The 19,805-nt window shown below is 43.3% G+C and overlaps 2 protein-coding genes across 4 annotated transcripts; one reads left to right on the top strand and one right to left on the bottom strand.

The window, feature by feature from the left end:
• The first annotated feature begins 529 nt into the window (after positions 1–529).
• On the top strand, positions 530–7,038 carry saga (S-antigen; retina and pineal gland (arrestin) a). Its single transcript, XM_046408559.1, has 14 exons — positions 530–692; positions 1,287–1,331; positions 1,707–1,906; positions 2,332–2,391; positions 2,479–2,546; positions 2,637–2,772; positions 3,794–3,878; positions 3,991–4,063; positions 4,298–4,435; positions 4,518–4,595; positions 4,928–4,942; positions 5,151–5,203; positions 5,670–5,679; positions 6,097–7,038. Exons 1-14 carry the CDS (start codon positions 530–532, stop codon positions 6,218–6,220), a joined length of 1,248 nt encoding a protein of 415 aa, XP_046264515.1. The 3' UTR covers positions 6,221–7,038.
• A 331-nt stretch (positions 7,039–7,369) lies between these two features.
• LOC124069996 (inner ear-specific collagen-like) lies at positions 7,370–19,465 on the bottom strand. 3 transcript variants are annotated; one of them, XM_046409573.1, is made up of 10 exons: positions 19,011–19,465; positions 18,801–18,926; positions 15,502–15,636; positions 15,205–15,385; positions 14,964–15,128; positions 13,185–13,409; positions 12,302–12,713; positions 11,373–11,453; positions 11,042–11,122; positions 7,370–10,437 (listed from the first exon to the last, which is right to left on the bottom strand). In XM_046409573.1, the coding sequence occupies exons 6-10, from the start codon at positions 13,257–13,259 to the stop codon at positions 9,497–9,499; spliced, it is 1,590 nt and encodes a 529-aa protein (XP_046265529.1). In that variant the 5' UTR covers positions 13,260–13,409; positions 14,964–15,128; positions 15,205–15,385; positions 15,502–15,636; positions 18,801–18,926; positions 19,011–19,465; the 3' UTR covers positions 7,370–9,496. The 3 variants fall into 3 exon arrangements, with proteins under 3 accessions (XP_046265529.1, XP_046265531.1, XP_046265530.1); XM_046409575.1 differs by having other exon boundaries at positions 14,964–15,111; XM_046409574.1 differs by having other exon boundaries at positions 18,801–19,465.
• Between the last annotated feature and the right edge of the window lie 340 nt (positions 19,466–19,805).

The following is a 19,805-nucleotide window of genomic DNA, read 5'->3' as shown; positions in this document are numbered from 1 at the left end:
AGAAGTCGCACACTGGAGGACCCGCAGAGCAGACAGATGCGACGGATTGAGTGAACGGAAGAAAGCTTAATGAATAAACTACAGAACAGGAGCAGGCAAACAAAAGCCAGCTTTGACTCCAGACAAAAAGATCTCATCAAAGAGTCACCCAAACAACAGAGAGAATAAAGCAAAGTCAGGGAAGGCAGCAAACACAGGGACCTGAAGGAAACTCAGGTATACTGCGTACACGGCAGAGCACAGGTAAATAAAGGGCAGGTAACGAGACACAGGTGAAACTAATGAAGGGAGGAGCAAACCATCAAAAAAGGAGGGAAAACAAACAAAGACAGGAAATGAAAAGTTAAAGAAGACACGAGAGGAGAAAGTCTACAAAATAAAACAGGAAACTGACTAACTAAACAAACACTTCAAGTTTTTAACTTGTAAATTTTTCAGCCTTAATCCTGTACATTTCTGTTGGAATAGTCCTCAGCCTCCCGTCACCTGAAATCATCATCACAGGACACATAAGAAAAATTCATTCAAGATGACCCTCAATCTGTCCATCTTTAAGATTAATCCAAAGATATCTGCTGCCATGAAGAGACCATGTTTCAAAGTGTTCATGGTGTCTGTGCTCCTGCTTCAGGTTGGAGTCTACATGGGGAAGAGAGACTTTGTGGACCGCGTCGACTCTGTGGACCCAGTGGGTGAGTTGACCCAGAAAAACACGACGGCTTCACCACAGCCGCCATGTCAGCCGCCACGTCGGCCGTCACGTCAGCCGCCACGTCAGCCGCCACGTCTGCTTCATGACGCTTCAGCTCGATTCGGCTTCACTGCTCATTCTTGGTTTTGTTGTGTGTCGTGTGTTTTCTGTCAATATTTTTGTTCATACTGAGAAAATTCAAATTAATTTCAAACTAATTTGTCTGACCATTGGACAGCCAAACTTCAGAAGGATTTTTTTAAGTCAAGTTGTTTGTCTATAAAATATCAAAATATTTCTCATTGCCTCTGGAAATCTTTTCCATCATTTGTCTGTCAAACTTCTTTAATGATGTTTTTCATGAACTGAACTGCAGATCACAAACTTACAGAATATAAATGATCATGTTGTGAAATCATTTAGGCTAAAACTGCATGACTAAAGAAGCAGGAATTCAAATCCTTGAGCTTCTTCTGTGCAGCTTACATGACAAAACAACCGCAGAGGCCCTTGTGGTTACTGAGAGGAACTCACTTTAAGAAGTTCATTTTTGGACCTCCTGAAGTCCGTTAACCTTTTCTTCCTTTGTGACCAGATGGCGTCATCATCGTCGATCCTGAGGCTCTGCAGGGGAGGAAAGGTCAGAACACAAACACGCTTTGGTTCACGACAGGATGAGCATCCACACTCGTGTTTTCAAACGGTTTGAGGGGCTGATTTCATGTGAAGCTGCTCGGTCGTCCACTGTGGGTCTGCAGGACTGTGGTCCTCCTCACCTGTCACTTCTGTCCAGCGGGCAGTTTTCTACCTGTGCAGATAACATCAGACATGTGGAGCCTTTATGGGTGTTTTTAGTCTCAAATTAAAGTCCTTTTTAAGAAGCCTTCAGGTTCTGATATCTACAAGTTTAGCAAATCTAAATGTATAACTTTGAACTGGATGGATAAACTGTGTGTGTTGAGATCACAGACAGTTTGTGACATCACTGTGACGGCGTCTGTCCTCTGTCCTCCAGTGTTTGTCACCCTGTCTTGCACCTTTCGGTACGGCAGAGACGACATGGATGTGATGGGGATCGCCTTCCGCAGGGAGCTGTACCTGTCGACCCGCCAGGTGTACCCGCCTCTGCAGGACCGCGAGAAGGGCATCCACACCAAGATCCAGGCCAAACTGCTGCGCAAGCTGGGAGACAACGCCTACCCGTTCTTCTTCGAGGTGAGACATGACTGGCAGGCTGTGACGTGAAGAAGAAATACTTCAGTTCTGGTGGAAGGAGAAAGTAAAATGCTTCAAATGCAGGTCCTGTGGTTTTTACTTGAGTGAAACTAAGCAGCCGTCAGCATCGAACTGTTCTGTAATAGTGAAGAAAAGTCAAGATTCAGTGTCAGTTATAAATCTTTGAATGCCTAATGATGCTTTCAGATGAGCTGAAGAAGAAATCTTAAGATTTCCTGTCTACAAACGTTAACATGTTGTTCTGAACACCTGGACCTTCCTGTAGCTGAGGTCTTGTTCTCTTCTCATCTTATTGGTTCATAAATGCAGAAGATCTGTGGTTGATTATTGGTGAAAAATGACCCACAGAGTCTAAGTGAAGACTGAGTTACTGATGGACTGACGTTGAGTTCTTGTCTTCTCAGTTTCCTGACAACCTGCCTTGCTCAGTGGCTCTTCAGCCGGCGCCCCACGACGTCGGGAAGGTAAGAACCAGACTGAGGGGTCAACATGATGAAGTGAATGCGTGACGGGATGGATGGTGACGGCTCTTCTTCTCCCCTCTTCTGTAGCAATGTGCCGTGGAGTTTGAGATCAAAGCGTTCAGCGCTGAGAGCCAGGACGCTAAAGTCCGCAAACGGTGAGGGTCAGCTCACCTGTCCAGACTGCCGTGAGCCTCACGCAGACGGTGATCTACCTTTTAATCATCTCCCATTCTTTTGCCCCACAGGAGCACAGTGAAGCTGATGCTCAGGAAGGTCCAGTACGCTCCAGAGAGCGACGGAGTGCCGCCCTCCGTTGAAACCACCCGGGACTTTGTCATGTCGGACAAACCGCTTCACGTCAAGGCCAGCCTGGACAAAGAGGTGACATTGCATTGTGCATTGTTTTCTCATGCTGTGGTCAATGTTGACAGCTTTGTGTGTGTAAGAACACACATTTAGATGTTCATAATCAACTGGGGAAAAACAGCCAAGTGGCCAGAACGAAGGTCGACACTGGACGGTTCTGTACGGTCAAACTTTACGTTCATTTATCAGTTTTCGGTGTTATGTTGTGACGTCAATGTGCTTGAAGGGAAATTCTGGCACTTGTGTCCTCACTCCTGTGTTTACATACAATGTGCTGGTGTGTAAATGATTCATACTTACCAAGAGTCCGGTAGATCTCCTCAGCTGGTCTGAAGTCTCGCAGAGGTGAGCTGCTGCAGGAAGTCAGCTGTGGAGACCTGAGAGTTGGAAGATGGAATTTGGAGTTTAGTGAGAACAGCGAGAATGAATGCATGACTAATTCATAATTCATTCAGTCACGGTTGAATGTTACCTGAGTTCAGCAGTTCACATGAGTCACCTCTCATGAGATTTCAGGGGGATTCTGAAACATTTGGTGAGTAGGAATCATTTGCACACCACAGCCTGTAAAGACAGGGCTCGGGCTTTCAAATACTGTAATTCATCAACGTCCTGTCAGGTTTAGGCACCAAGACCGTGTCTTGCCCTAAAGCACCTGGTTTTGTCAAGTGCAGGTGGAAACTCTCCTGACTGCTTTGGCAGAACATGACAGTGATGTCATGGTTCAAACCCATCAGTGCTGCCTTTTATATCCGCTGATAAACATGGTTTTATAACCCTGAGCTCGAGCTCTGCGACTGACTGGCGACCAGTCCAGGGTGTACCCGCCTTTCGCCCGTAGTCAGCTGGGATAGGCTCCACCCCCCGCGACCCTGACCCTATACGTGTGGTATAGAAAATGAATGAATGAACCCTGAGCACGAGGGCTTTTTCAGTCAGCTCATCACCTCTTTGTAAGACAAAAATAACTTCATACATTGTACGTAGTATGATAAGATGATATGTCGATAGTCACTTTTCTTCCTGCGGTTTCCAGATGTACTACCACGGTGAGCCCATCAAAGTGCACGTCAGTGTCACGAACAACTCCAACAAGAACATCAAGAACATCATCGTCTCTGGTAAACATGAACTCAGTAGTCGTAGTACAGACAGACTGTTGGACCTTTGATGCATGTCAGATGAAATGAGGCCTGGTGTAAGTGCTGCCATGTCCCTCATGTGTTCCCGCAGTGGATCAGGTCGCCACGGTGGTGTTGTACTCCAACGACAGCTACGTCAAGTCTGTGGCCATTGAGGAGCCTGGGTATGAGGCTTTTCAAGTTACCAAAATAAACTTCCCTCTGGTGGAATCCGTCCAGGCAGATAGTTTTGGTTTCTTTAATCCAAGCTAGGATTTTCTGATTTAGCTCTCATTAACCTTTTTCTCAAACCTGTGAACTGAATTGGGTTTCAGAGAGCAGAAGACATTTGAGATATTCAGGCTCTACAATAAAACAGCATACCAGTGCAGTGTTTAATGCATGTCTTCACGCCTCAGGGATTCGGTGTCTCCAGGGGCAACCCTGCAGAAAGTCTACACGCTGCTGCCTCTGCTGGCCAACAACAGGGAGAGGCGGGGCATCGCTCTGGACGGCAAACTGAAGCATGAAGACACCAACCTGGCATCATCAAGCATGTGAGCAAACAGTCTGAAAAATGCTCCTGGCACTCAACGACCACTGGCCAATTTTAATCACCTTCTTTGTCTTCTCTTTCAGTATCAAAGAAGGTGTGCTGAAGGAAGTCATGGGGATCATGGTCTCATACAGAGTCATGGTGAAGCTCATTGTTGGAGGGTCAGTTTCTCCTTAAAATGTTGTAGTTTAGTTGGCACAAACAAAGTAAAATGAGTCGGTTTGTTGGTCGGTTAAGGTGAGAAGAGAGAAGATGAGAAGCTTAACATGCGATGATATGTTCATGTTGTGTCCATAATGTGTTTTTGACGTATTTCAAACGTCTGCAGTTGGTCTGTGATGGATGGAAGTCAAATTATACCAGTTAAAGAAAAAAATGGTCTCAAGGTTGTTTTCATCTTATTAGCTTCTTTTACTGGTTCTGTAACTCTGTTAGTCTGTCTTACGTTAGTCAGAATATTCAACATAATTCTGTTCTTGTCTCACGCTCACAGGATGGTGGGATCGAGGTGGGTTGACTCATCAATAATCGTAGTCGTTGTGTAATATGTGTCATCCTGAATCTGTGAGCTCTGTGAGAACGAAGTCTGAATGAGATGGTGAAGTAACAGTAAAGCTGATGTAACATTATTTTTCCTCTTCAGCATATTTATCAACATAATCATCATGTATTGTGTGTTAACTGAGTCACAGTGAGACTTTTGGTTTGTGTTGCAGTGAGGTCGGACTGGAAATTCCCTTCAAACTGATGCATCCTAAACCCGATTCAGGTAACAAAACAGCCATGTCGCTCTCTGTGGCTGCAGAAAAACACTGCGGCCCTCTCAGCGACATGTAAGGAACAACATTAATCCTTCCAAAATAACTCAACTAACAGATGCTTTTTATTCATGTTTAGAAACAAGAGGTTGACCGACAGTCAGTCAGTCGTCAGATTAAAATGCTGGCATTTGAATGTTTCTGCAAACCAGAGACGTTGCCCTTCATACACGTCAGCATATCAAAGTAACCAGGTTACATTAGTGACCGTCTGGTCATTTTTCCAGCCATCTGCGTGGTGACTAAACCTTGTCCAAACCCTGACCAAGTGTTTTTAGGTCCTAAACCTCATCAGACAAACTGAAATGTAAAGAAACATGAAAGCAGCAACATAAAGTGCCAACATTTAGTCTGCTGATTGGGTCCAACTGAATCTAAATCATCTGTTTTGTCCTCTTCTTCTACTGCTGCCAACAGTGAAGGAAAGGTAAAGTGAATGAATGGGTGAATGAATGAATGAGTGAATGAAGGAAGGGGACCGGGGAGAGATCAGAAAGCAGGTCTTCTCGAGTATCGTTGTGTTCATTTGGTGTAATTGTTCCCTGTTAGCTCTTCTTTAGTCCGTCATTCCTCTGTTGGCTTCTGTTTATTCATCTGGGCTTTCATCTGTGGTATCAGATATATGTTGTTGTTCTTGTTTGTTCTTGCTCTTACGTTTTTCAGGCCCTCTTTCTCTTTTGAACATCTCATCATTTTCACTAGCTAATAAAAAGTTTTCTGTTCTCTCAACACTGTAATCTTTAGCTTCCACCTGCCGACAGCATTTTTAGCTGACAGGATGTTTGATGCAAACAAAACCGGCCAGAATCACTTTCAGTAAGCCCGAAGTCTGTGTTGTTTGTAGTGAGATGGAGGAGGAGGTGGAGTTCCAGGAGTTCAAGCGCTCCTACCTGAAGGGGATGGCTGATGACGAGGACGAAGACGGAAACGTGTCGGGTGGGGACGACATGGCGCCCAAAGAGAAGTAGAGGAGAGTCCGTCAGAGGGACAGCAGCTGGAACAAAGACTGCTGAGTCATCTCAGAGTTTGTGCTAGAAAAAAGCTGAGACTTCATGAAAGGACCATGTGTCTGTGATTCTGCATGCTTTAGTACTACTTAGACGTACTTTATCGAGTACACTAATATTCCCTTCCACCAACATGGAACAAGTTCCATTATGGCTCATGTACTTGATTTTGAACAGTTACAACCACTGACTGTATATAAAAAGGAACGACATGAGAGCTCCCCAAAAGTGAAGCCAAAACACCTGATCGCCCCCTGGTGGCTGGCTGCAGTACATCTCATAAATGAAACTGAAAACTTTTTCAGTTTTTGTGCCCCTGAATCCCCCACGCAGCACCATCAACCCGCATACTGCAGTGTGGGGGTGTGAGCGTAAGGTGAAGCACAGCATTGAAGAGTGAGGCAAAAATCTTTTTCACCGACGACTTCTTCCTGTTCACATGTAAAATCACTCACATGGTCCTTCAGTAGAATAAGTGAAGATTCCTCGTAAAGCAGTTTGTAAGAGTTTTTTTTTCTTTCAGTAAAACAGCTGAGTGATATCATTACTCAGCTGTTCATTTTCTACAGTCAGAGAACATGTGGACTGCGTGATGAATGCAAAGGTGTTTTAGTCAGTTTGATTTGAATACTGTGAAGGTCTAGTTTTGTTTGCTTTCAGACTCATCTGTTGTGTCGCTTGCTGCTGCTGATGACTTTTACTGTAGCAACAGTATGTAGAAGGCTAAACCTTATTTGACTTTTAAGGGACTATTCAGTTTGAACTCTGTCACAATAAAAGCTGATTGATCCACTCTTAGCTGCTCTTTCTTGGTGCAAGGCTGCTTGTCAGGCTGCACATTGAGGGTCAAAATTTTTTCATCTGATGTATTAACATTTCTTTGTTACATAAAACTATTTATATTGCTGTCGTGGTCAACCAATAGTCCCTCAAAACCTTCTCACTTCCTGCCTGTGGCTCTCAGGTGTAAAGGTGTCTTTCCATAAATCAAGACCTGGTTAGTCCGGGTAATCCACAGACCTTCCAAACATGCGTTGTTGTCATTAAGAAAATAATAAAATATTGCAGCGGTAAAAGGAGTCCCAGAATACAAAACAGTGAAGCTCACGTCTCAGAAGATAATTTTTAATTTGAATGCACAGACACAGCAGAGTGAGACACGAGACCGATCACCATCTGTACTGTTCAATCACTTGTCCAGAAGTTTTATTAATGATTAGTTATCAAACAAGTTCAGGTTGTTTGTATGTTTTAGAGATGTGCCTAATCAAATGTCACTTCAAGACTAACTTTTCATAAAATTTAAAAAAATATAAATAATTCCTCTTGATCTCTGTGCAGCCTCTTTCAAAACAAGATTTTTGTACTGAAATTTATACCAAATGACTCTCAAGATGATTATATTCATATTAGAGATTTTATATTTTTTACTTCGCCAAACCTCATTAACAACACATTAACACATCACACTCAGAGCTCTGTAAACAGCCGCCACCTGGACACACCTCATCGCCTCATTGCCTCATCGCCTCATTGCCTCATCGCCTCATCTCGAGCCTTCCTTCGTTTCTTCATCTCGTTTCCTTCACATCGTACTTTCCTACCAGCTCGCCTGCTCCTTCAACATTTAAACTTCCTCAATTAATCGAACCTCCACAAATTCATTCTGGTTTCACTGTAGTGCACGGTGCTGATTAGTGGACACTTTTTATCAAGAAATACAATTTTAGAAATCAGCACTGTGTTTGAAGAAAGTACAAATTTGAATCAAAACTGCTTTGATGATGTACAAGCACTCGATGTGTTTCTGTCTACCTGCTTGCATTAAAATCAAAAATAAGGGAACAAACCTGCTCTTATTCTGTGTTGTATTTGTAAGGGTTTTAGAGGAAATGTGGTTCTATAACATGAGCATTATTCACGGTATTTAAAAGCGTCGGCACAGTTGGGTCTTTTCTGGCACAGTGAGGCAGATGTGGTGGTCAGATTAGGACAGAACCAATTTAGGGTGAAAACCAGCTGCAGTTAACCACCCTCAGGCCTCTTGGGTCAGCGTCTGCACCGGACCTCAGATCAGGTCATCTGGGATGAAAACTTTCTTCCAAAATAGTCAAGAGAGATTCCACAAAATCTGTTTTTGATGCGAGGACCACTGATCTTCTGGGGGCGACCACACCTGGCAGCACATGCACATGACATCAAGGCTGAGTGATGTCTGCAGCGGCGCCGATCCCCTGCCTCTTTCCACCGCCACCATCACAAAAACAAAACTCAAATTTCTAAAGAATCACCTCCAAAAAGAAAGAGAAAGTGCTTTTGTCTGAAATAAAATGACACTGGTGGAGAACTCTTGCACGCTTGCAGTTTAACAGAATAGACTTTTTTTTTTCTCAAATATCAAACTTCATCAATCATCAACATCTAAAAAAAGCAAAACAATAAAAGCTCTAAAACTAAGCTGCAGTAAGAACAATTTAAAGTGCGCAGCCTGCTCGGTGATCTAACCGTTTATTAAGTGCATAATCAGAATTATTTGTGGAGCTGGCACATGAGCCTACAAGCATTTTCATGTTTCAATGAGCAAATTTTTCTCCACATTTAAGGGGGGGTATTTCCCTGCCTGCTTAATTTCAACAACAAAAGTTGTTGTTAGGTTTATAGAATTTGATTTCCAATAAAAACACACACACACACACACACAAAATTAGTAAAAAATTCTGACCTGATGATGGCGACAAATGAAAAGTCAGAGGATCACCCAAGTAATCAGAATTCCTGAGGAGAACATGAATGTCTGAGCTAAATGTCATCGTAATTCATCCAACAGTTCAACAGTTGTTTTCGTTTTGTTTTTTTCAGTGTAACAACAACACTCCTATTGGCTATCAGTTCTGCGAGACCCACCTCTTAACATGTGACCCGGGTTCTGTCCGTGAATGGGAGGGGACGAATACAGAATATCATCGCTCGATTCCTGTGTGACATCACATTTAGGTGCAGTTCTGATTGATTTGTTGAAAATATTCTATTTCATTAGATATGGACAGCGAGGAGTACCAGCTACATGACCTGTAAAGTGCCACAGCAACTTCTCTGACAGAAATCTTTGTCTCAAAAATTCTGCTTTTCTAGAATATCCCTCCTTTAAAACTTGCAGTTATAAATACACTAAGTGTTTGATTGTGAGTTAGTGGCTGTTTTCGTCTATGACAACTGCAGCTGGCTGACCGGAACCTGCTAAGGTGAAGGTGTAGTGGTGGTAGGGGTGGTGGTGGTGGTGGTGGGACCATCCCAGTTATAAACGGCCGTATCATCTGTTGGCAACATGTGCCAGAACTGTCGTCCTGCAGGTAATTCGCAGGAGTCGGGGTGCAGAAGATACCCAGAGAACGTGCTGCTGCTCTCGCTGTCGGTGTACATGCCATTGGTGGTGCTGTCCTTCACTTGCAGCCACAGCCGGTCTCCCATGCTCAGGTGGAGGACAACAGTCTGGCTGGTGGTGGACTGGTCAGTTCCTTCTGTTGTTCTAACTACAGGGTAGAAGTTGTGGAACAGGCCGACCTTAAGAGACTTGTCGGCGACCGCCAGGTGGAAGCTGAAGACATAAGTTCCATTGACGGGGGCTGTGTAGATGCCCCGGACCGGGTTGAAATGACCCTGCTGGTTGGTAAGGACATGTGGGAAAGGAACTGGTAAATTTTGAACTGGAAAGGACTGGTTAATACATGCGGAGAATGCCGATTGGATGGCCGGGGAGCAGGGCCCAGGTGGCCCATTAACACCCATATCCCCCTTGTTCCCTTGTAGCCCCATGGGGCCCAGTACACCCTGGGCACCAGTGTCCCCTTTGTCCCCTTTAGCCCCCTTTTCTCCTGGCTTCCCATCACTGCCGTCCGCTCCATCTGTGCACTCACACACCCCCTGTTCACCTTGATCACCCTTCTGGCCGTTCAGCCCAGGCATGCCGGGTCTACCCAGGTCACCCTTATCGCCCTTAAAACCTTTGGGTCCCATAGGTCCCTGGACCCCAGGCAGGCCCCGAGCTCCCGCTGCTCCAGGGGTTCCTTGAGGACCCGGTGGACCCTGGACACTGTCACAGGAAGCAGGGCATGTGCCGGTTTCCCCCTGAGGGCCCTGTGCTCCTGGGGGGCCTAGTAGTCCTCTGTCTCCTTTTTCTCCTGCAACACATGTCAATATTTGCATCACATTGTGATATAAACATTAACATATGAAGCACCCACATATTTTAACCTCATGATTTTCTTTTGACTTTGTCAGTGTATCAGAATCAGAATTCCTTTATTTATCCCCGAAGGGAAATTCTTTAAAAACCAATAACAGAGAGGCATTGCGTTAATATGAATGGAGCTGGGGGCCTTATCAAATGGTTTTGACTGGACTGTCACAAACCAGGAAAAGGGTAAATCTGCCTAAAACTACCTAAAATGACAGAAACTACCAAATTTGTTTTTGGTTTGGTCCCACATACAAACATTTATGAGAAACTGTCATGCCGTCCATCTCTATATGTAGTCAATGGTAAGGAACCAAGGAGGACATAGTGTGATGGTTTTACAGAGCCACAAAGTTTGCAGGAGGCCTGAGTGGATGGATGGAACGACAAAATGTCCCACTTTGACAGGGGAGATCGTTGTTCTTACTGTCATTTCTGTGCCTAAATCCAACCAAACTTTAACCCTTATGATAATCCAGTCATGAAAATGTTGGTGATGTCATGATGTCTAACACTAAGTGACCCTTGACAGAGAGATCTCAGCAGACCTTTGAAGCCTCGCTCGCCCTTCATCCCGGGGAAACCGAGAGCTCCAGCCTGCCCTTTCTCTCCCAGGTCTCCCTTCTGACCTGCAACAGACAATAACAGAAGCACAGCGAAAAGCAGGATGAGGTGACTTGCGTTGAGACACACAAAATGTATTAAGCAACGATTCCAAGGCGAAGTCCTTCAGCCTGTTTTGAAGGTATGGATCTACTGTGAGAAAGGTGAGAGCCAGACTGGACCTGATTGACCCACGTGTGCTCTGCACTGACACCGGAGTCCCAGCTGCCCTGTGGGTAAACAGGTCGAAACTGCAGTGCGGCGACAGAGACTCACCTTTGATGCCCTGAGGGCCTGTGAATCCTGGACGGCCTTTGAACCCCGTCATTCCTCTTCTCCCAGGACTCCCAGGTTCTCCTGAACAAAGGTTACAGTCAGGTCAGTTTTTATGCACCCTGGTTTCCTCTTTTGTCACGTGTCTGTCACAGTCCACAGTTTCTGTGGATGGACAGACAACAAGATGGACTGCTGGTTGGACAAAAGGAACAACTTGAAGACGTCATTTTGTGCTCTGGAAACCTGTGCAGTCTTCACAATTTTCTGACTTTTTTACAGACTGATTAATTGCGAATAATCATGGAAGCCTTATTGGTTCTCAAAGTTGTTTTTGTTTTTTTTTTGGTCATGACCTTCTTTGATTACCCTCCGACAACAACAACATTATCAGCAAAAATTACCAAAAAAACAAAACCCCCCAAACAAAACATAGTTTAAGTGAAATAAAATGATCTTAACTGCATTTCTGTTTTCATGAATGTCATTCAGTAGAATCTTTTGGGTTTACCAAAATTTTTCTCTTGATTCTTGTGTTTTGAGCCTTTTGTGGCTTTTGAACATTTTGGAAATTATGTTACATGTCTGAATGAATCCGCACTTCTTGCACTTGTCTAATTATTGAATCAGACTGTTTCAACTGACATTTTCCTCTGTCATAATGTTTTCATAAAAACTTCACAATGTATTTGACCTGGATGGTTTTAAAACTGACCAGATTCTTCACGCTTATTTCTTGCCTGAGTTTGACAAATAAAATAAATTAAAGTCAAGCCCAACCACCTTGAAACAAGTTTAATGTCTATGACTTGGATGGATTACGTATTTTTGATAAGAAAAGAAAATCATTTTGTAAGATTTCCCTTCTTGAAAGACAGATTGTGTAAAATTTGAAAAGAGAATTCAAAGGTGGTTAAAGTGACCTCACATACCTGGGGGGCCCCGGTCTCCACGGTCTCCTTTGGGCCCTGCAGTCCCTTTACAGTGTGAACACAGGCAGAAAATAGGAATCTGATCAATAGGTGGTGGTACCGCTGCGTTCAACAACATGTCACAGATTGTCGTATCAGGAATGGGGGGCATTGCCGGGTCGGTGGCCCCGAGCATCCGCAGCTTGAGGATGTTGGAGCCGTCAGTCATGTTGTCTCTATTTCCTGGGGGGGACACCAGAGGGGAGCCGTTGTGGTCGACAGGTGATGTCTCCCCATTGTCTGAGGTGGACCAGTACGTGTTGGGGTCCGAAGTGGAGCCGTCCTCTTGGCTGGACTCCATGGTGGTGTATCGTCGCATAACGGCTGAGCAGAGGGAGGAGAGGACGAGGAGTCCGAGCAGCCTCAACAACATCTGGAGGAAGAGGAGGAACGATGGGAGAGGAAGAAGGTGAGATGATTACGAAGGGAAAATTTCCCTCAGGCTTCACATTTTTGTGCTGACTGAAACACATTAGAAGGATTTTAAAGGCACATTAAAAACTCTGTAGGCACAAATGTACAGCCAGCATGTGATCCACTGATCTATTAAATAAATACTGACTCATCTGGTTGTCAATAAACCCAAGACTAAGAAAAAAAAGGACTGAGATTATGGTAGTAAAAGAAAAAGAATTTTGTCTCAAAAATTTCATGAGAAACTTTTTAAAACAGTTTTGCTGAATTTCATTTCTGTCCTTTCACTGATTTTTTGCAGAAAGTGCTCAAACAAATATTCAAACATGGATTTCAATAACAAAAGTAGTTTATATTCCAGCCAGTCTGAACAGACCTCATCCCAGACTTCATAGATTAAATCCTGTGAGGCGCGTTGGGAAAGACTCACCGCTCCGACGGAGTTGTGCAGCTTCATCTGGAGAAGAATCCGCAGACGGTCAAGAACGAGGAGGCTTTGATCCATTTATAAACCTCGCCCCAAACAAAACTTCTTTCAGGCTCCATCTCACCTGCTGCTGCCTCAGACAAAGGCTGAGGATGAGGGGGGGAGGGGAAGAGCGTCTTCATTGTCCTGCTGGAGGAGAACTGGGCCTTCTGCCTGCGACGTGACCTCCTTCATCATGAAACAGCCAAAATGCATTGAGAGCAGAAAGAAGAGACGTCTCACTGTTTATCTATCCATCGCTCTCCACCCTCTCTTTTCTCTCATCAACATCTCATTCCCACTTCTTTATTCATCAGCCCTCGCTGAACTCTGGAATATTCTGGCTGGTACAGATTTGAGCACCTTCAGTTGAAAAGTCTAAGCTTTTGCAGCAAGGCTACAGATGACTTTACACACATAAGTCTTCAAAAAGAGGAATTTCTTTGGCCATGTGTGTTATATATCAAACATGTCCACGTTAGCTTTGGAGCATCATTTTATGTGTATAAGATAGATAGAAATTTTCATCTAGAAACCTACAAATTTTTCAGATTAATGAGATGTAAATCTTCTGTCAGTGTTCCCTGTTTCTCTTTCATTTTCAGTACTTTTCATTTCATTCATGTGGCACATATGAAGGCACAAATGTACTGCAGGGACTACACTCAGGACTGTGGAATAAAGTGTGAAGCGTGTCTAAAATGAACTGAAACAGAATCATAACGTCACAAAAACAAATGTCTTTTCTCTGCATTATCGTGTCTAACCTGCCTTGTTCTCACGTCCAACAAAATACTGGTTTGTCTTGTCCTTAATGGACGAGAGGGACTTGGTCAGGGAGGGATTTTATTTCTTTTGCAGTGTATCAATCAGATCATGTGTTCCGTGAGCTCAGTTGGCACAACAAGCTGCTCAACAACAAGTAATCCAACACTGTGAAAGCTCTTCACAATGAGCAGCCTACTTTTATTTTTTAACACGTTTAACAGCAGAGGACAAAGACTTAATTCTGTAACAACACCACCTGGGATTATCTGGATACGTGATATTAATAACTCTAATTACAAACATGAGTAAACAGATCTTCTGCAGAAGACTCGCTGCAGACACCAACAGTTTAACTGCTGAGGAACTAAAAGTGGACTAAAAGCCAAAGAAGTCACTACATCCAGGAAGTAAAGCTCGACATTTGAGTTTGGTCCAGTGGTTAAAACTTATTCTGTCATTTATATCTTTATGTTTGAACAAAGTAAATCTGTTTGATCTATTGATTGTTTATTGATCATTTTCCTGTTCCAGCCTCTCACATTTCCTGCTTTTCTCTGTTTCATGTTGACTCGATTCGGATCGTTTGCCTCTGAGCTGACGGCTTGATAAAACAATTTGAGACGGACAAAACCTTCCTGGACATTTTTCACTGTTTTCTAAAATCTTGTGACCTTTGCTTTCCACTTGAGAAAGCCCTGATGTGAAGTTATCTTCATGCTGCTTAAAATAAAACACAGACTTTAATTGTTGGGCTGATGAAGATATTTGGACCTAAAATAAAGTCACAGGCATAAAAAAGTGAGAAACTGTTTAAAGTTCAAATGGCACTTTGGCCTGAAATTTAGTTTTCTTTGATCAAACTGAATTTATCTAGAGCAGATTATTTCTTCATTTTCAAGTTCATCATAAATTATTGGCACAACAACAAAACAGTTGATGGGAAGAGAAGGGAACAAACAGGAAGCTGGATCGTACACAAAGCAGCAGGCAGCAGGCCAGCTCCGGGTCTCGGCATGCTTGGGAAGGCCGTGCCCCCCCTCGGTGCTTCCTGAAGCCTCATCGCAGAGTCGCACTGGATCGCGCTGGAACCAGAGACGCCTCCTTTATCCCTCCAGCTTTTCTTCTGAAAAATCAAAACAGCTGAAGACACAAAGGAAAACTGAGCCAAGGGAACAAGACCGAGGCACAAAAGGAGACAAGGAGATGAATAGCTAACCTTGATAAGTGTCCTGGTTTCCACAGCCGGCGGCGTTCAGCGCCACCCCCGAGGCCAGCACGGGTTTCGCTCCTGTACCTGTTGACTGTGAACATTCCTGTTTGAAGGGTTTTACTGAGAGGCGGCGACGAGCTAACGGAGGTCAGCTGAGGCTCTGCTGGACTGCACAAATCGTGTTACCCTGAGGGACAGAGATCACGTTTTCACAGGGTCATGTGACCTCATATGTATGTAAATATTCAGTATGTTGGTGTGTGAAGTATGAACAGTTCTGCTTTCAGACGCAGTAACCAGTACCTCAGCAGGATTCTAGTAATCCGCCCTCAGTGGTTCCCAACCACCGAGCCATGAGTGCCAATGCAGGACAGAGTACGTCCTTGATGTCAGGAGGCGTGTCGGTCGGCGTGGTGGATGAACATGTAGCACTCCACACTGCTAGGAGTAATCAAAAGAACCACACGGTACACAGAACAGTGCAAATACATGTCAAATGCAGGTAAAAGAAGAATGCCTTGAAGTACGGTACGGTGTGCAAAATGAATGTAGTTGTTATTTTAGCTTTTACTGTAATTTTTAATTTCTCTGTATCCAGATAAAATGTAGAAACTCTACCAGACAACTTTTGTTTTTGCTGTTGTTTTGCTTTCTTTCTGATTAGTAGTATTAGTATCTATTGTCATTAACTTCAGTATCATGTCCCCATACCAGTGAACATTACAACAATCCTCTCAAATTGACCATTTGGTGGACAGTGCTGCAAGCTCATTAAAGACAACAATAGACTCTGTTGCTCCGCTAAAAAAGAAAAGCATTAAACAAAAGAGACTTGCACTCTGGTATAATACAGAGGTTCGCAAATTAAAGCAAAATGCGCAAAAACTTGAGAGGAAATGCTGTTCCTCCAAACTTATTGAATCTCATTCAATCTGCCAAGACAGTCTGAGATCATATAGGAAGGCCCTACAGACTGCCAGAGCAGCCTGTTACTCAAAATTAATTGAGGATAACAAGCATAATCCCAGGTTTCTCAGCTATCAGCACCTGTCTATTAGACATGATCAATCTGTCCCTGATAACAGGCTATGTACCCCAGTCCTTTAAAATAGCTGTAGTCAAACCTCTCCTTAAAAAACACACACTTGATCCAGAGGTTTTAAGCAACTACAGACCAATATCTAACCCTCCATTTCTTTCCAAGATCCTTGAAAGAACAGTCGCCAATCAGTTATATAACTTTCTTCAAAATAATAACTTATTTGAAACTTTTCAATCTGGCTTTAGAGCTCATCATAACACAGAAACAGCATTGGTCAAAGTCACAAATGACCTCCTCCTGGCATCAGATAAGGGATTTATCTCTGTCCTTGTGCTGTTAGACCTTAGTGCTGCATTTGACACCATTGACCACTCTATATTACTGCACAGATTGGAACACCTAATTGGCATCAAAGGAACTGCATTGAGCTGGTTTCAGTCTTATTAATCAGATCGATTTCAATTTGTTCATGTTAATGATACATCGTCCACACTCTCAAAAGTTAGTCATGGAGTTCCCCAAGGTTCTGTCCTTGGGCCAATATTATTCAGCCTGTATATGCTCCCCATTGGTGATATTATTAGGAAACACACCATACATTTTCATTGTTATGCAGATGACACACAATTGTACTTATCAATGAAACCAGATGAAACAAATCAGCTAGTCAAGCTTCAGGCATGTCTTAAAGACATAAAAACCTGGATGACCTGCAATTTCCTACTTCTAAATTCAGACAAAACTGAAGTTATTGTTCTGGGCCCCGAACACCTTAGAAACAAATTATGCAGTGATATTGCATTGATAGATGGCTTAGCCGTGGCCTCAAGCTCCACTGTAAGGAATCTAGGAGTTATCTTTGACCAGGACATGTCCTTGAACCCACACATATTGAATATTTCAAAGACTGCATTCTTTCACCTCCGCAATATCGCAAAGATTAGGCACATCCTGAGTCAGAAAGATGCAGAAAAATTAGTCCATGCATTCATTACCTCTAGACTGGATTACTGTAACTCCCTTCTATCAGGCTGCCCCAATAAATCCATAAAGACTCTCCAGCTAATCCAGAACGCTGCAGCACGACTACTGACAAGAACCAGCATGAGAGACCATATTTCTCCTGTTCTGGCTTCTCTACATTGGCTACCTGTAAAATTCAGGATAGATTTTAAAATTCTCCTCCTCACTTATAAAGCCCTGAACGGTCAGGCACCATCCTGTCTTAAGGAGTTGATAGTTCCCTATTATCCCACCAGAACCTTATGTTCCCAAAATGCAGGACTACTTGTGGTTCCTAGAGTCCTCAAAAGTAGATTGGGAACCAGAGCCTTTAGTTATCAAGCTCCTCTACTATGGAACCATCTTCCGGTTTCGGTCCGGGAGGCGGACACCTTCTCTATATTTAAGAGTAGACTAAAAACTTTCCTCTTTGATAAAGCTTATAGTTAGGGCTGGCCTAGTCCGACCCCTAGTTATGCTGCTATAGGCTTAGACTGCCTGGGATCTCCCATGATGCACTGAGCTCTTTCTTCCTCTCCCTCTCCTTCTGCACACATTCATGTCCCATTAATGCATATCACTAACTCAGCTTCTTCCCTGGAGTCTTTGTGCTTTCTTGTCTCTCAGGTTCTCATGGATCGTGGTTGGACCTCCTGCCGTGGTCCTGCTTGAAACCTACTGCGATTACTACTGTTTAGTCATAATCTATTTTAATTCTGTTACTACTCTGTACAGAGTTTGGTCACGACCTGCTCTGATTGGAAAGTGTCATGAGATAACTTTTGTTGTTTCATTGGCGCCATATAAACTGAATTGAATCTTTTGTGACTGAATTGGATCTAACAGGTGAAGTCGACATCCTGAGGTCCAGTGAAACACCACTGACTGTGTGTGTGGAGACATGAACATCTTGTCACATGATGGAGACGGGTCCAAAGAGAACAATAACATTTAGTTTTAACATGCAACGTCCTCCTCAGTGACTTTGTGACAAAGTTTTCTTTTCCTCTTTTCATTTTCATGTCTTTTGATATCTTTAAGATACGTTTTCAACGTATTTGATGCCTCAGTCTGTATACTGTGTGAGTGCGTGTGTGTTCTGTAATTCAGATTGGAAAAACAAGATGTATTAAAGTCCCAGACATCACTTTGTTTCTGTGATCAGTTTTTAAAAGCTGTCAACTTGTTCTTATCTGCAGCTCGGACGCTTTGAATTGGTAGCTCGTGTTTTTTCTTGCTCTGGATTTTATATGTTATATATATAGATATTAACTAGTCTGTATTAACACATAATCAACCAACCATGTTTCATATGTAACTAATCTGTATCCCTTCAATATCTGATTTTTAAACTTGAATGTTTGCACTGAGAATATATCACAACACCAGCAGTACACACCTCACATGGATAGAAAGAGAGTCCAGATCAGACTAAAGAAACAGGTTGCTGAAAGGAATGACGAAATGATTGCAAGCTCATTTAAGTCCTGTTGTCCTCAAAGTGCTAAAACTAAAAAGCATAAATACAGTAAATTTAGAAAAATGTTAGCAGCAGCACCTACAGACTAAATGTGACCACTGTGTTGACAGACGATTATTTGTCCCAATCAACCCGATCCTTTAGTATCTGCTGATCAGATGCTCGTGACAAAGAGTCACCCCCCACCGCCAACTCGTCCACCTCCTGATAATAAAGTCAAGAACACAATATGACATCTATCAGAGACATGTTGCTGGGATAAGAACTAAATGTACCAAACTAACATACCTCTGGTTTTCATAAAGTTGATATTAATCCTGCCCTAAAGCTCCTGCTGTGTGGTCTGTTTCACTCTAAATGGGAGTGTAACTTACAGAATGAACATCATTCTGTACTGGAGAAGACCTGAACCCGTCACAAGCGTCGACCTGACGCAGAGCTGAACCCTGATGCAGAGTCACAGAGAGAGGCAGGCAGGCAGGCAGGAGTCCAAAATAATAATCTTTTTAAAAACAACAAAAACTCAATAGCATACAGTTACTGTGGCACAAGGATCAAGGAAAAACTGTGGCGACACAAAACATGGCAAGACAAGACAAAACTGGCATGGCATGAAACAAACAACAGGTACACTACAAACGCAACAAAACAAACGTGACCGGGAAGACGAGGACTAAATAGACGAGACAATAAGACACAGGTGCAACACGTTAGGGAGAAGAAAGCAATCAGGATAAACTAAAGCAAAGCCCCATGAAACAGACACACAGGGGAAGTGACACTTTCAAAATAAAACAGGACATGACAAAAATGTGGAACATAACACATGGAAACACATGACAAGACAAACATGACACATGGACCAAAAACCAAAAGACAAAACATAACCAAAACCAACACGGCGTGACAGAAACCAGCAACTGAGACCATAAACCCATCAGGAAACTTCATACTGAGATCATAAACCAACTGAGAAGGACCCTCATTTCCTCATAGGTTTACATACGTTTAGACTTCTTTATTAAAACCAGTGGAGTCGCCCCCTGCTGGACACTGGAAAGACTGCAGGTTTAAGCACTTCGA

Source organism: Scatophagus argus, chromosome 13, assembly GCF_020382885.2.
Source record: "Scatophagus argus isolate fScaArg1 chromosome 13, fScaArg1.pri, whole genome shotgun sequence".
NCBI classification, from domain to species: Eukaryota; Metazoa; Chordata; class Actinopteri; family Scatophagidae; genus Scatophagus; species Scatophagus argus.
Note: the sequence above shows the minus strand (reverse complement) of the source record. Positions and strands in the feature narration are given on the sequence as shown.

Coding starts and splice junctions, on each gene's coding strand:
- LOC124069996 (XM_046409574.1), bottom strand. CDS start 13,259: ATGGATCAAAGCCTCCTCGTTCTTGACCGTCTGCGGATTCTTCTCCAG. Junction 11,454..12,301: donor TGGAGACCGGGGCCCCCCAG/GTATGTGAGGTC, acceptor ACCTTTGTTCAG/GAGAACCTGGGAGTCCTGGG. Junction 11,123..11,372: donor AGGCCCTCAGGGCATCAAAG/GTGAGTCTCTGT, acceptor TGTCTGTTGCAG/GTCAGAAGGGAGACCTGGGA.
- saga (XM_046408559.1), top strand. CDS start 530: ATGACCCTCAATCTGTCCATCTTTAAGATTAATCCAAAGATATCTGCT. Junction 1,907..2,331: donor CCTACCCGTTCTTCTTCGAG/GTGAGACATGAC, acceptor TTGTCTTCTCAG/TTTCCTGACAACCTGCCTTG. Junction 4,436..4,517: donor AACCTGGCATCATCAAGCAT/GTGAGCAAACAG, acceptor CTTCTCTTTCAG/TATCAAAGAAGGTGTGCTGA.